The 15,588-nt window shown below is 32.3% G+C and overlaps 1 protein-coding gene across 8 annotated transcripts; it reads left to right on the top strand.

Annotated features, from left to right (window-relative positions):
* The first annotated feature begins 6,510 nt into the window (after window positions 1-6,510).
* On the top strand, window positions 6,511-15,479 carry LOC133294458 (sucrose nonfermenting 4-like protein). Of its 8 annotated transcripts, none has more exons than XR_009749219.1 (15): window positions 6,511-7,306; window positions 7,466-7,553; window positions 8,083-8,262; window positions 8,815-8,949; window positions 9,052-9,111; window positions 9,432-9,521; window positions 10,333-10,437; window positions 11,787-11,867; window positions 12,194-12,338; window positions 12,409-12,582; window positions 12,866-12,929; window positions 13,084-13,153; window positions 14,459-14,560; window positions 14,661-14,775; window positions 14,993-15,014. XR_009749219.1 is itself a non-coding variant. In XM_061493122.1 (15 exons), exons 2-15 carry the CDS (start codon window positions 7,182-7,184, stop codon window positions 15,082-15,084), a joined length of 1,524 nt encoding a protein of 507 aa, XP_061349106.1. In that variant the 5' UTR covers window positions 6,511-6,803; window positions 7,058-7,181; the 3' UTR covers window positions 15,085-15,479. The 8 variants fall into 8 exon arrangements, 7 of the variants coding, with proteins under 7 accessions (XP_061349106.1, XP_061349107.1, XP_061349109.1 ...); XM_061493122.1 differs by lacking the exon at window positions 14,459-14,560 and having other exon boundaries at window positions 6,511-6,803; window positions 7,058-7,306; window positions 14,993-15,479; XM_061493123.1 differs by lacking the exon at window positions 14,459-14,560 and having other exon boundaries at window positions 6,511-6,803; window positions 7,008-7,306; window positions 14,993-15,479.
* The last annotated feature ends 109 nt before the right edge of the window (window positions 15,480-15,588 follow it).

Genomic DNA, 15,588 nt, shown 5'->3' with positions numbered 1-15,588 from the left:
ACTTATACTTATAAATAGCTTCTAACTTAAAAAATAAATGATTCAAACAGACACTTAATATATAGATTATTTGTGTTTTATTATATCTTGTCAACTCACAAAATAAATGAGTTATATTTGTGTTGAATATTTTACTCATTTTCAAGTCATGTTGTAATTGTGTTAAATTCATGTCTTGTCACGTGAACTCAGAATGCCACCCCTATTTATAAACTAGATTTAAAAAATAAAATAAAAGGGTTTAAGTTTTGTAAGTAACGGAATATTAAAGGGGAAAAAAGAAATTTAAAGGGGACAAAAAAATACTTAATTGCTTTTGAAGTTTGCAATGACAACAATATCAACCATGTACAATTCCCCTGTCCTTTCTAAAACATGATGATGTAACGTGTCTCTTTTGGTAATGACACGTGGAAAAGTAGCTCATGAATTTTTTTTTTGGAGATAAGGGAAAAGAAAGTAGCTCATGAATTTGAATTGTTTATGCTATTACAAGACCTTGAAAACGACACTGTTTTATTACAATTATAGAAAGCGTCAATGTAACAGCTCATTGCTGCCACTATAGCCGGTAAAACGGAGCGTGACGAGTTGAGTTTTTTAATCTATCTCAAAAGTAGGCTGGATTTATTTTTTGACGGGTTGATGGCGGGCCGATGCAGGTCAGTGTAAAATAAATTCGGACTGGTGACCAACCCGCCAAACTGGGCGGGGCGGACAAAGTTTTTGAGCCCACTTTCAAAAACGGGACGGGACAGGCAGACTCATTTTTTGACAGATTGATAACTGACCGCCCACTTTGTCATCTCTAACTGTCACTGCAATATTTGTGATTGAATATGTGAAAATGCGTGTGAATCATATTTGCGTTTTTTCTTCCTTGTCCACTCTTGTATATTTTATGTTAAGATACAAAATAATGAGATCTATCACTAAAAAAAATAAAAAATAAAAGCATAATTATGAATGTCTATGACATAATATAATAGTATCCTACGATATAAGACTACTTTTTCCTCTCTCTTTTTCTTTTTTTGTTTTGTTTACGTAGTAAAGCCAACTTTGCTTTGTACGGAAAGGGAAAAAAATACAAATAATTTTTGCTATTACTTTTTTATAAGAGTCAGTTTACATGTACCAAACTTAATATCAGGGTTTAAAAATCCGGCCCGGCCATCGATCCGGCTGAGGTCAGGGGTCATGAGATCATGGGTTCAATCGGGGGGTCACTACGCTGACCCAATTTTATATATTAAAAAAATATAAATAGATATATCCTATATAAAAATATTAAAAAACAAATCACCAATCATCAATGATTTAAAATATATTTAACATAATTTATCAATTACCTCCACAAGTCAATATTACACAACCTAATTAAAGTATCAAGATACCAAAGTACAAAACTCATATTCTAATAGGGTCACTACATTGACCCGATTCTGCATCTTTTGAGAAGGTCTCTGACAAAGAAAAATTTAAAGGAAGTAAGAATGAATTTTTGTTTTTCATCGACAACTGTAAGAATTTCATTTGAAGGGTTAAAATTCTTACCTTTTCTAGAAGATTCACGACAGTGAGATGAAGATAAAAAAACATTTAGGTCACTAGGAGAGAAGAGAACAATTAGATTTAGGTTTGCAAACATTTTTATTTATTTTTTTAATTAAACAATATTGTTTCATGGAATTTTTTTAATAAAAAAAACATACAATGACCCCTTTTGACTCTTCTGACCCGGGAGTCACTGAAACCCGGTCGGGTTTTGAGGGTCGGAGGGGTCGATATGCATATAGAGTCCAACTTGTGACCCCAACCCTCAGAGGGGAGGGGTCAGGGTTGACCCGGGTCAACCGGGGGTGGGGCGGGGTTTTAAAACATTGCTTAATACTCTTACACTATTTAATAATTGGGTTCGCTTTTTCTACAGTTACTGCAGATAAGTTATCTGCAGTAAGCCCAATACGACATCGTTTTGGGGCAGAAATCATGGTATTTTTGTAATTTTAATTTATATTAGGGTTATAATAGTCTTTATATTTATAATCTTTTAATATTTCAATACCCAAACGACGTCGTTTTGGGAATAAATGCAGATAACTTATCTGCATTAACTGCAGAAATATTTTTCCATTAATAATTTTATATAAAATGTTTTTGTCGGTTAAGTCATTAAGTTATAATCATTTATGGGTTTTATTAGTATTATGTTGCATAACTTAAGAAAACTTTTCTACACATACAATTAAAAGATGGGGTCCACATGTTTTTTTTTTTCTCTTTCATCATTCCACTTTCTCTCTCTTCTTTATTGTGAGGGTAGGAAAATTTTCTTATATCATGTTACATTATTCTCATAAAACCCATCATTTATTACCTTAATTGTTTATGTTTACTCTTGTAAAAATTGAACAAAAATGAAAATACAATTAAATGGTTTTTACTTTTTATTTCATATATTTTAAAATATATATCTTTAAACTTAATGCATATTTTTTTTCGGCAAATACTTAATGTATATTAATAAAAGACTGAATATTCATGGAATAATGTTATATTTATAAATACGATCGATGTGATAGAAACTTTTAATCTAACTCTGAATCTTGAGAGAAAATTGCCAATAAAAATTATTAAATGATTATAAAGTAATTTTGATTTACACCGATGTAACCTCATTTTTCACCTTTTATAAATTTTATTTTGATAGAATAAAATAAAAATTTAAGTTATGTAAATAACATAATATTTAAAATAGCAAGAGATTAACGCATTTTAGAAAAGAACAAAAAGAAAAGAAGAAAACCACTTAAAATCGTTTTCAAGTGCAATGACACGAAACCAAATAGTTACAATTCTTTTTGATTTTTTATAACATGAATACATAAAATTGTCTCTTTTTGGTGATGAAAAATGAATTCTCATTGCAGTAACATAGTAGTTAATTGTTGTCATCCATAATATGTGATTGACTATTTGGAAACGTGTGGATTCATGTCTGCATTTTTTTGGTGTGTAATAAAGTTACTTTTGCTTTGTGGAAAAAAAAATTATAATTACTTTTTGAAATGTAATTTTGATATAATTTTATATAAAATATGAGTTTATTGATCCGACCTATAATTATATTTATTTTTATATTTATCTTTTATGTTTGCATCAAACCTTCTAACAAATAAATAAGTGTTGAAAATATTAGAATTATATGTAATTAATGTTGTAATTATTTGTTGTTATTAGTTTTCTTTATCTTATTAGGATTTGGTTTTATTTTTTAAAATTATTAGCGTCTCTGTATATTGTAATACAAAAAAGTATTTCTGCAAATAATTTTCTGCCACACACACTGCATTCTCAGGAATGCACTGTGTAATTTTTTGTTTTTAAAAAAAAGAGTAAATACCCTTTTTGGTCCCAACAAAAAACAAGGTCCCCACTTTAGTCCCTTACAAAAATAAATTAATCAGTTAGTCCCTAACAAATTCAAAGTGAACCCATTTAGTTGAAATCGTGGTCCCTCATAAATTCATAAAAGACCCATATTAGTCCCTCAAAAGGACTAAAATGAGTGCACTTTGAATTTGTTAGGGACTAACTGACTAATTTATTTTTGTAAGGGACTAAAGTGGGGACCATGTTTTTTGTTAGGGACCAAAAAATGTGTTTACTCTAAAAAAAAATTAGCAGGTCCCATTTTTTATATAAAAAAATAATGTCTATGTAGCATAGACATCTTATATGCCGCCACGTCAGAAAATTAAAACTCATTGTAATATGGTGTACATGTTCAATATACAATTTTCTCAACACTAAGTTAGTGCCAGAGCTCAAATTTTGGGAAACCTAGCTTCCATCAAATCCTAGTTCCGTTACGCCCACAACAACCATCATCTTCATTGTTGTGCATCCTACCGGCATTATCTTCTTTGGTGTTTTTGTAGGTTTTTGACCTTGACTTGGGACCATTGTGATGGGATACTCAAGTTCTGGTGTCTCTGGAGTTTATTTTCCTACCCGTATATAGTCAAATGTGCTTATGGTCTTACTTCTGTTGTTGTACCATCTATTACGACGAGAAAACTAACCAGATTTCTTACTTATAAGACTTGGTTTTTCTCTGTTGAGATCAAGTTTACCGGTCAAGAACATTTGGATCATCTCACCACAAAATCTGATGATATTCCTAAAGATCAATTATCTGAAGGAAGACTGGTGCGCAACTACACAACATCATTTGGCAATCCATTGATAAATAAATCATTGAAATCCTTTGGCAATGAGAGCAACAACCTATGAGTTTATCTAGTTAAAGCAATTCATTAAAGAACACAATCTTTGCAAATAATGTCCTATGAAACTAATTTATGACAATCAGCACGCACATATCATGTAACCCAGTCTTTTATGTAAGGACCAAATATATCGGAAATTGATTGCACTTTATCCGACGAAAGATTCTGTCTGGAGAGATTGAGACAATATTTGTCATTGATTAACTTGTAGATATTTTCACCAAGGCTTTTAGAGGTCATCGAGTAGACTGTATATATGCACTAGTTTGGGAGAGATTATTAGAAATATTACAATTATGTGTAATTAATGTTGTAATTATATGTAGTTATTAATTTCCTTTATCTTAGTAGGATTTGAGTTTATTTTTTAAGTCTATCAATCTCTCTATATACTATCATATATGTCTAATACACAATTTTTTTTAACTCTAATAATAATACAAGAAAGTGATTATTATTTTCTATATTATTTTTAATTTTTTTTTTTTTTGATAACATATTATTTTTAATTTAATGTACTGTAATAAAGTACTAATTTTTTTTAAATTTTTGTAATATTTTATGATTACATCTACACAATAATAAAATGTAAAAGCTGTTCGCAAATTTGAGTAAACTCATGAATCCTGGAAATCTTATCCAATCTCAAGTTTTTAGCACAAAATTATTTGTATTGATACGTGAACTCATGCAATAAACAATTGATGAATATCTCGCACCCAAGCTATAATAGTGGCAAGAAGAAGGGACCTTTTTTCCTTTATCAAGTTAATTAGGCACCGTCGATTCCTTTATCACACAAACCTCACACTTACGATTTTTCCTCTCTCGATTTGCAGTTTTCCATTCTTTCGGATATTGCCATCTTGATTCGTATGATATTCGTGTGAAAAAAATATTTTTAACTCATCAGTCTCAAAATTATTATAATTTTTTAAGTTGTAATTCATTTTAAATTATTTGTCACCTTAAAAAAGTTTAATATATTAATTATTTCAATTTTATCCTTATATCATAGTATTTCTACCAAGTGGAATAAAAAATATTTAATACAATAAAAGGATAATTTGATCACATATAATTATATTTTTAAAATTAAATATATTTATTAATTTCCTAAATTAACACACACAAACTTGAACTACTATTATTTTTAAATGAAAAAAATACAAAGTAACAGTGCTATTCGTAATATTTATTACTTGTTCAAATTTGTAAAATTTTAAAATTTCAATTATTTTTCTTATAATTCCATACAAATACGATGCATGGATGTTGAAAAATTTAGTTAAAACAAAATATAGTTTAGTAATATACATTCAAGAATCTCTCATTTATTTTGCTTTAAGATACATTATAGGAATGTATTCTTTTATGTGAAAAAGTAGTTATATGGTCATGTTGTTGATCAAAACCACTTATTGATGATGAGATAAGAGAAAGAAAATTGTATAATTTTTATATGGGTGATTGTGATCAAATAATATGACCATATGACCAATTTTTCACATAAGATGATGGAAATCCTAAAATACAATAATTAAGTCGGTGACCTAAGAAAGCATTATTGCATTTCTACAAGATATTCAACTATTCTAAACTAAATAAATTTTTACAAGCAAAATCAAAATAAAAACATGACAACCACAAATTTGTCTTTAAAAAATTGTACAGTGCAATAGCTTTGATCAGCATAAAGTTTGAATTAAAATACACACATAAAATATTTTAACACACGATGGACAAGGTAATCCTGTAAACTATTAAACTGAGTAAATATGGTTGGTTCTATAGAGAAAGATTAAATTATTTTGTATGAAAAATGTTTAACTTCGATAACATCTCATTCAGTATTTATTAATTAAATATTAAATTTATTTCAGAAACACATTTTACTATAATGAACTAAGCAATTTATAGTCGGAGTTATGATTCAATATAAGTATTTAAGTGATTAATGATGTGTAAGTTAAAAAATAATTAAAAAGAAATTATTAATAAACAGATATCCAAAGCTTCAACATTATTAATACTAGTTTGACCCACCGAGAGGACAGAATCGCACGTGCACACAACACACCCTCGTTATTATTATGCTTTACAGTTTAACCAGTTACACCCCGCCGCTTTATTGTTAACAATAATAATTATTATTATTAATATTATTATTATTATTACCAAAACAAAATTCTATTTTCCCCTTTAACAATCTGACACTGATTATTCAGTAACAGCTTCCAAATTCATTGACCCTTTTCCTTTTTTTATTTTTAGATTTAATTTTTGTTTATTTGGCTTCAGTGATAAATTTTCAGCATCTATTTCAAGGTTTCGTCTTTTTTTATGATTGGATTCTTTCGTAGTTCTCACCCATCTCGATTTTCCCAACTTGTTTCCTCTTATGTATCAATAGGGTTGCTATTCCTTTTTTATTTTTTTTATTCCCTCTACGTGCCTTCTTTTTTCGCCAGAATTTCTTAATTTGGTGGATGTTCGAGGTTCGATTTGGTACGTTTTTTTTCGATTTAGGGTTAGGGTTTTGTGTCTTCTAGTCAATGGGTTTGTTGCATGCAAATTGGGGTGTTTATTTTCGTACCCGCTTCAAAACTTTATTCGGTTCTGTTGCAGTGAGCAATGGGCACTAGCTGTTTTCGATTTTTTCGTGAAACAAAGCATCAAAATTTTAACTTTTTTTTTTTTTTCTCTCTTTAGGATTTTGATTCGGGACGATTTTTTCTTTTCCTTTTTTTTTGGCTTCGTAGTGCATTGAATTGGTGGTGCATTTGGTCGAATTTGCTCTCTACGAATTGAACAAGCTGAGATGATGCGATGAAGTTTATTGCTTGGAGGGTATTCTCAGTGTAGCACTCTCAATTTCGAGGCGGAATGTTCAGTCCGAGTATGGATTCTGCGAGGGATGCGAGTGGTGTTGCAGGGACGGTGTTAATTCCCATGCGGTTTGTGTGGCCATATGGGGGCAGAAGTGTGTATCTCAGTGGTTCCTTCACACGGTGCGTCTTTTGTAAATTACTACACCTTAATTCTTCAGTGCCCATTTTGGTGAAATAAGCACTAGTTCTGTATGATTTAGTGTTGGTTTTCGCGGGATTGATGTCACTCTGCTCGTGTTTTTTTCTTTTCTAAAAAGAAATTTAAATTTTGTCCCCAAGGTGGTCTGAGTTTCTACGAATGTCGCCGGTCGAAGGTTGCCCAACTGTGTTTCAAGTTATTCATAGCTTGGCCCCTGGTTATCATCAGGTTAGTTTATAGTGCTGTGATGGTACTTGATGATGATGATTGAGTGAAAGTCTCACATTCTTTCTAAATTATATGTATATATGTGTGTGGTCGTCTGGTTTTGTGGATTCATAATTTTTATTCTCTATTATTTAGAAAGATGTTTTGGTGACAAAATGTTCCTCTGGCATACAGAGGGTAACGGCACTGAGCTCTATATTAATGATAATAGCAAGTATAAAATTCATGACTTTCTTTGAACTCTGGACGGTCGGGTTAATATGGAAGCATAAGGGAAATGGTGAGTGAGGTTATTATAGAGGTTTAGAATACAAGATCTATTCATAATTTTAGCTTTTTTAATATTTTGTTTTCAGATGTTTCGTTTTCCCAATGAGTGTTCTTTTAGAAGTAATATACTGCTTATATTTGAGATTCAAGTGTTTAATTATGACACATGCTAATGGAATTAAAAAAGATACAATTTGAGAAAATGTTTGACCTTTATTCTGGATGGCTAGATACTTACCATATAGTTATTTGAATGCAGTACAAGTTTTTTGTTGATGGAGAATGGCGGCATGACGAGCATCAACCTTTTATATCTGGAGAATATGGAATGGTTAACACTGTTTTACTGGCTACCGAGCCTAATTTGGTACCTGTTTTAACTCCAGATATAGTTTCTGGATCTAACATGGATGTGGATAATGAGGCTTTTCAGCGTGTGGTAATAGTTAGTCATACCTTGACACTTGTGATTTTTGTTATAAGCATGGATACTCTTTGTATGTTGGCTTATGGATTTGTTGTACGTTGGACTTAAATTTAAAGAACAGTGCTCCTGTCTGGAGATTGTACTATTTTAGAACTCATAGATCCATGTTGTTATATGTTAATGAGGCTTTTCAGCGTGTGGTAATAGTTAGTCATACCTTGACACTTGTGATTTTTGTTATGAGCATGGATACTCTTTGTATGTTGGCTTATGGATTTGTTGTACGTTGGACTTAAATTTAAAGAACAGTGCTCCTGTCTGGAGATTGTACTATTTTAGAACTCATAGATCCATGTTGTTATATGTTAATGCCTTTCAGTACACTAATTCTCATTTACGTAGGTCTATTGAGTCTTCTATTTGGAGCCACATTAGAAATATTTAACCCATATTATTCTCTTACAATGTATTGTAGCACATTTTTTTTTTAATTTTAGAATCTGATTTTTGCTCATGTCTAAAATTGTATTATTGTTTATTTGTATATGAAATTTCATTGCTCAGGTCCGGTTGACAGATGGTGCATTGAGTGAAGTGTTGCCGAGAATATCAGATGTTGATGTACAGACCTCCCGTCAGCGTATTTCTGCATTCCTGTCTATGCGCACAGCTTATGAATTACTTCCCGAGTCAGGCAAGGTTTGGAACTTTTACCATTGACCCTTTATTTTGGACTTTACAATTTGCTGTTGTCAAACCTACTACCATGCAATTTACTAATTTAGTGACATCTGACCACAGGTTGTTGCCTTGGATGTTGATCTGCCAGTGAAACAGGCATTTCACATACTGCATGAGCAGGTATCTTTGCTTGGGCTAGATTTCAAGCAGAAAACTTTTTCAAATGTACTGAATAATTATTCTATAAATATGTTTGATTACTGTATGTAACTTCCTTGCCTTTACCCTGATAAATAGATGAGAAATGACTTATATGTTTTTTGAGTTCTATTGTGGAATTTGAGCAGTTGTTTCAGAAGCTTCTTGCTTTGACAATGTTTTAAGTCTTGTGCTTCTTGCATTGTATGCTATAGCTTTCTCATTTGTAGTGTTACTTTGTGTTTATTTGTTGCTGATTAGTAGCTTGTGTATGCAACTTTTCTGAATTGGGTAATTTACAGGGAATTCCCATGGCTCCTCTTTGGGACTTCTGCAAGGGGCAGTTCGTTGGAGTTCTAAGTGCTTTGGATTTTATTTTAATTTTAAGAGAGGTATGTTAAGTATAAGACTATCAGCTCTTTGTGTTGGCTAGTTTTCTGAAAGAAAAGCTCTTGTCATCATGGCTTACGTAGACTCCAAGTGACTTAGAAAGGCTAAAATACCTCATATACAATATGGATGATAAATTATAGAACCTGGTAACAAAAGGTAAAGGAAAAAGTATATCAAAAGGTAAAAGGAAAAAGTATATCTAAAATGAAGTAACTATTGCTTGGTTATAGACTTATAAAAAGGTGGGCCCATGGCTACATATTCTTTCGAAGTAGTCTAGTTGCATGTCTGGACTAGTTTCTAGTGCAATCATCTTCTTGCATGTATCTCAGAGCTTTGACACATAGTGAGCTCCATCAATAAATGGTCGGACCTAATTACTAAAATTATAGACCGAAGAATCTTAATAATGTTTGAGCAATTGATAGTGAATAAAATGATCAATTGACTCTTCATGTTGTTTGCTGAAACAATACCAACTTATTATTACGAACATTTTATTTGTGGTTATTTGCTGTTGAATATGGATATGATTACTCTTTTTGTAAAAAGCCACTGCAGAATTTGAACTCTTTGGTCTGTCTTCCTGGATATTTCCAACCTTTGGATTGCATGAAGTTCCTTGAAGAGTCTCTAAAGATATTGATTTTAAGCAGTTTCCAGCATAATATGAGCTGGGTTCCATAAATTAGTTGTTGAGAATCAAATTCAAGATTTTCCAAATGATGACATACTGCACATTCTACTTGTAAAGTTCATCCATCTTCAACATTTCATAATGTTTAATACTTGTTATTGTCCTTTTCTCAGCTAGGGAATCATGGGTCCAATCTGACTGAAGAGGAGCTTGAAACACACACCATTTCAGCTTGGAAAGAAGGAAAATGGACAGCATTTCCAAGACGTTTTGTCTATGTAAGTGTTTTATATGGCTTTTTGTGATGTTGCTGTGTGATAATGCTCATGTTTTTACTAGCATATTTTGGCTTGTAAAGTGTATATATGAGGGTGCTCATTTTTTGTGCTGTACAGCGAGTAGCCTCGGTTAATTATAGATTTGGAAATGTTTTTTTATCTTTTGATAACTTCTAGCCCTGGGTAACTCCGGCCTGATGTAGTATAGAGTCTGCAGCATGAAAAAAGGAAGAAATGAAGAAAAATTGACATAAGAGGTCTGTTCACGAAGATAAACTTGAAGCTTATGCTGCAGGATTGCATGACAACATTTGTTTATCACTGATATAGATCTTGCTTATGATGCTGGATTAAAACAAAGGGAACGGAGAGGGAAAATAGAGTTTAATTATTCAGAAATATCAATTTATCTAATTTTTAATTGGGTTTATTGTTTCTCATGTTATATGTTATAGAAGATAAATTTGTAGGAAATAAATTTATCTCCTAAAAGTGTATGGGTATCATGTTTTCTCTCTCTCTCTCTTCTCCTCACATGGGCCCCACACACTTTTATATGTGTGTAGGAAATAAATTTTATCTCCTACAACATGAGAAATATTAAACCCTTTTTAATCTCATACATACTTTTATGACCTTCAAATATCACTTCATTTTATTTTCTTTTAAGTTTACTTGTGTAACCTACTATTTGTATTTGTTTTTCGGAACAAACCTTTGAACGAGACATGGACTGTTTTGATGCTTTTGGGACAAAAATAAAGATAGAAACTAAATGCCGATTTTGTTTGTAATAGGATCAAGCAAAACATAAAGAACTAAATTGGAAAAGTTTCAGCGGCTTTTTGTGTGTGTGTGTGTGTTTGTGCATCCACAGAATGAACTTCTGTAATATCTATTTTAATTACTGTGAACTTGATCTAAATTAATTATTTTTTTTGGGTAATCTTTCACTAAGATGATCGGGAACACAGGCATATGCAAATGCAAATACTCTTCAACATCAACATCAACAACACCTTTATCCCAAACTAATTGGGGTTAGTGGTAGATGAACCCAAATGAAAATGCAAATACTCTTGTTTCTTTAAATTTAAGAATCAGAGTAGATGGTATCATGAACATGAAAGAGTATATTAGCAATGTATTAGAGCTTAAATGGTCAAATATTTAATGCAAATTCCTTGTTCAGACTGAGAAGAAACTGTGTCATGTGTCTACTTAATTTTGACTTTTTCCTCATCAAACAAACATGAAGGAATACTATTTTGCTTTCATTACTCTTTTATCTTTTGTTTATTTATTGAGTTATTGAAGTTAAATTCACTGTACCATGCGTTTATTGGCAGTCAAGGCTGGGAATGTATAAGGAGATTGTTTCCAAAATTGGAAGGCAGAGGATCTTGTATGTTAATTTTCTAGACATTAAGGTTCCTTTTGCAATCTTCCTGCAAACATATCTTTGCTTTGTCTTGTATCAATGTTTAGTCAATCATGAAATAATCAAGTCAGTGACTATTATCATTATATCCTTTAATCAAAAGTACCTCTCTTTTGCACCAACTATGCGGTTAGCCAACTTATTTTAATGGTGGAACTTGGAATTGATGAAGCTCCTCCTTGGGCTGTGTAAAACTTTGCCCAATAACTACCCTGCTTTATATCTTACTATGCTTGATGTGCATCTGTATTGGGAAGTGTCTGTAATTGTTATATGATGACCTCTCTGTATTGGTCATTTTCATTTATCATGCAGGCAGGGCCGTATGATAACTTGAAAGATATTGCAGTGAAGATCCTGCAAAATGAAGTTTCAACAGTTCCTATCATCCATTCATCTTCTGAAGATGGTTCATTTCCACAGCTACTACATCTTGCTTCCCTTTCAGGAATACTTAAATGTAAGTTTTTTTACAACTTTCTTGTTGCTGTTGCTAAGTATGCTGCATTCTTACCAAATTGATTTTTCAGGCATTTGCAGGTATTTTCGGCATTGTTCTAGTTCATTGCCTATACTTCAACTTCCAATTTGTGCAATTCCTGTGGGCACATGGGTGCCCAAAATTGGGGAGTCAAATCACCGGCCTCTAGCAATGTTGAGACCAAGTGCTTCGCTTACTTCAGCCCTAAACTTATTAATTCAAGGTGTGATTTCTTTGTCTGACCTTGAACATATTGAACCAAAAAGAAAAGCAACAGATAGAAAGAATAAATAATTTGGTATCCTATTATATTTTTGAGGCATTAGACTGATGGTAGAGGACATTATCTCCCCCTTTGAGAAGAAGGGTTTTTTCTTGGTGTGATTAAACAACAAAAAAGATGAATCTTTAATCCATTTTCTGAATTAATCTGTGAAATATTAAATAAATGTTTGCTTATATTGACGTAATTATAATTGCATAACATTTTGTCCTTTGCTTTGTAGCTCGAGTAAGTTCAATACCAATAGTTGATGATAGTGACTCATTGCTGGATATATATTGTCGGAGGTTAGTTGTTTTTATCCTTATTAATATACTTGTTGATGCCTTGTTTGAGATATTTGGAATCAATCTGTAGTTGATGCATTAAATTGTCCTATCAGTTCATTCTTTACAATGTCTTGGCCATTTTCTCATTTTTCCTTCTCTCCTTGCTTTATAGTGATATAACAGCTTTGGCAAAGGACAGAGCTTATACACATATTAATCTTGATGAAATGACTGTTCATCAGGTAAGTTTAGATTTTTTTCCCCAATTCCAATAAACTTCTGCTGACAATTTTTGTTGTACAAAAACACTTTGGATTTTTTTTTTTTTTTTATTCCAATGCACTCTGTCAATGAAGAGTTAACTTTGCCGTTGTCATGTATTTTTCTACTGAAAGCTGTGGTTAAGAGATGAACTTATCCTATGAATGTTGGTAAAAATACACCTTTGTTGGTACCTTAAGTGAGTCCTAATTGCCATCAACAGTTAGGCCGAGGAACTAGAAGTATAGGCAATAAGCCTGCTTATAGCATTTTGATGGTTAGTACCAGCTGATATATAGATGAGAAATGAGTTTTAGTTAATGGGGACAAATTCTTAAAGGAGAAAAAGGACAAAGGAACTTTCTGTTTGATTGTTGAGAAAGATAAGATGCGAGAGATGAGAAGTAATGGCTTGTAGTTTACTTGTTTAATATGTAATGCATGGTATGCTGGATAAATCCAGCTTGAAAATATTTTTGTTTTTGAGGGAACTGTAAAGTCTATAGCAGGAACTCTAAATTAATTTTGAAATTGTTTGGTTAAATCTATTGGACTATGAAGCTTAAGGATCAGTACAGAATATGATGTCCACGATCTCTGGAGAATTTTTTGGTAATGGGAACATGGATATAAGCTTATGGTAAATTCGCTACTCACATCTCAATCGCAGCAACCATGTGAGTGCCATTGATTTGGAAGCTTGGGAGCCTACAGGATTGATTTGCTGATATAGGTAGGATATGTTTGGCAGAAGGTCTTTTTGGTACATAGTGGTGCTGATCCTAACCCTCATCTCTAGCCCATGCCTAGTGGCATATATTTTTATCAGAAGTTAAAACTGGATGTTGGACAGGATGAGCAATATTGTCTTTAATGACTAGTCTGGCATTATGGATGGAATTACTAGTTGAGCTGCTTACCTACAGCGGCATGGAACAGAATTACAGCATTATTTCTTTTCATGGTGAAAACAGACTATTTCAATGTATACTAATTTGTAGTGAAACCAATCAATTTTTTGCTAGTGCCAGTGGATGAGGATTTTGTTATTCATTTGTATATGGATGCTTCCTGAATGCTACTGGTTTCTTCCCATTGTTTAGATTCCTTTTTAATTGTCACATTTCTGATGTTGGGGTGGAAAAGTTTTATTGCTGTTTTCATTGGTTGCTATTGATAGTTTAGGTCGTTTACCCTTCATTGTTCATTTTTTTTAAATTTCCAATTTGAATGCGCAAGGGTCAGGATTTGTGTTTTCAAGTAATTCTTTTTTTGTATTTGTTTAGTTTTGACGGACGTTGATTGTGAAATTAGTTGAAGAATAAGGAAGAAAGCTTGCATTTTAACTGTAATATCAAGATAGTGCCAATATCTGTGTGTAGTTTAAGGTTGTGTTGTACCTCGGGTAATTCTATATGAATAAGGAGGTTTTTTAGTTATATTATTCTCGAGATCTAAGTATCTCTTTTGCATGCTTTGTTTGTCCAGGCATTGCAGTTGGGTCAGGATTCTTGTAATACTTATGAACTCAGAAGTCAACGATGTCAGATGTGTTTGCGATCTGATTCTCTGCATAAAGTGATGGAACGTTTGGCAAATCCAGGTAGGATATGATGAAAATTGCTTTATGTTTATATATTATATATAAACTTTTGCAATGTCACTTTTCTCCTCCAAAACCTTAAAAACCTGAACGAAATTTGACTGAAAAACTGTTGTTTAACCAGTGGTAGTGCTTTTTGTTAGTTTGGTTTAGCATTAGTTTTTAGGTTATCCAATTTACTTCTTTTTGAGGACTCTGCTGTCTAACCTGGATTCAGGTGTCAGACGGCTTGTTATCGTGGAAGCTGGGAGCAAGCGCGTGGAAGGAATCATTTCACTGAGTGACGTATTCAAGTTCTTCCTTGGTTAGTTTGCATTGCCTTGGTGACTCAACAAGTTGGACAGTTATGATGATCACACTTGTGCGTAGAAACAGGCAACCATCATCTGCCCAGGCTATTATAAAGAGCTTTTACACGGTCATTTCATCTTTATTTCAATTGGATTGGCCTCTTGCTTCATTGCCTTGTTTTAAGATTTTAGGCTAGAGAAAAAGAGGCCTGTAAATTGAGTCTTTGATTGTCCCAAATTTATTCATCACCCCCCCATTCATATTATCTTCAAATATGTTGTGCTCCTGATATAGATACAACCAAAGTGGGGTGCACGTGTTCTGTAATCGTTCCATATTGTGAAGATACAAAGTTTTCGGGGAATTTTTTTTTTATGGGAGGACAAATATTTGAAATACTATTGTTTTGTAGACTAGCTTTAGTTCGCTTTAGAAAAAGTTCCCCCTTGGTATTGTCGAGTAATTGGCGTTGGGTACATATTTTCTTGTGTTTTTTTTTTTAACCGACATTAATTTTTCACC

Source organism: Gastrolobium bilobum, unplaced genomic scaffold (assembly GCF_033153095.1).
Source record: "Gastrolobium bilobum isolate Gb01-03AN ecotype WA unplaced genomic scaffold, APGP_CSIRO_Gbil_v1 utg5188, whole genome shotgun sequence".
Lineage (NCBI taxonomy): Eukaryota > Viridiplantae > Streptophyta > Magnoliopsida > Fabales > Fabaceae > Gastrolobium > Gastrolobium bilobum.
Note: the sequence above shows the minus strand (reverse complement) of the source record. Positions and strands in the feature narration are given on the sequence as shown.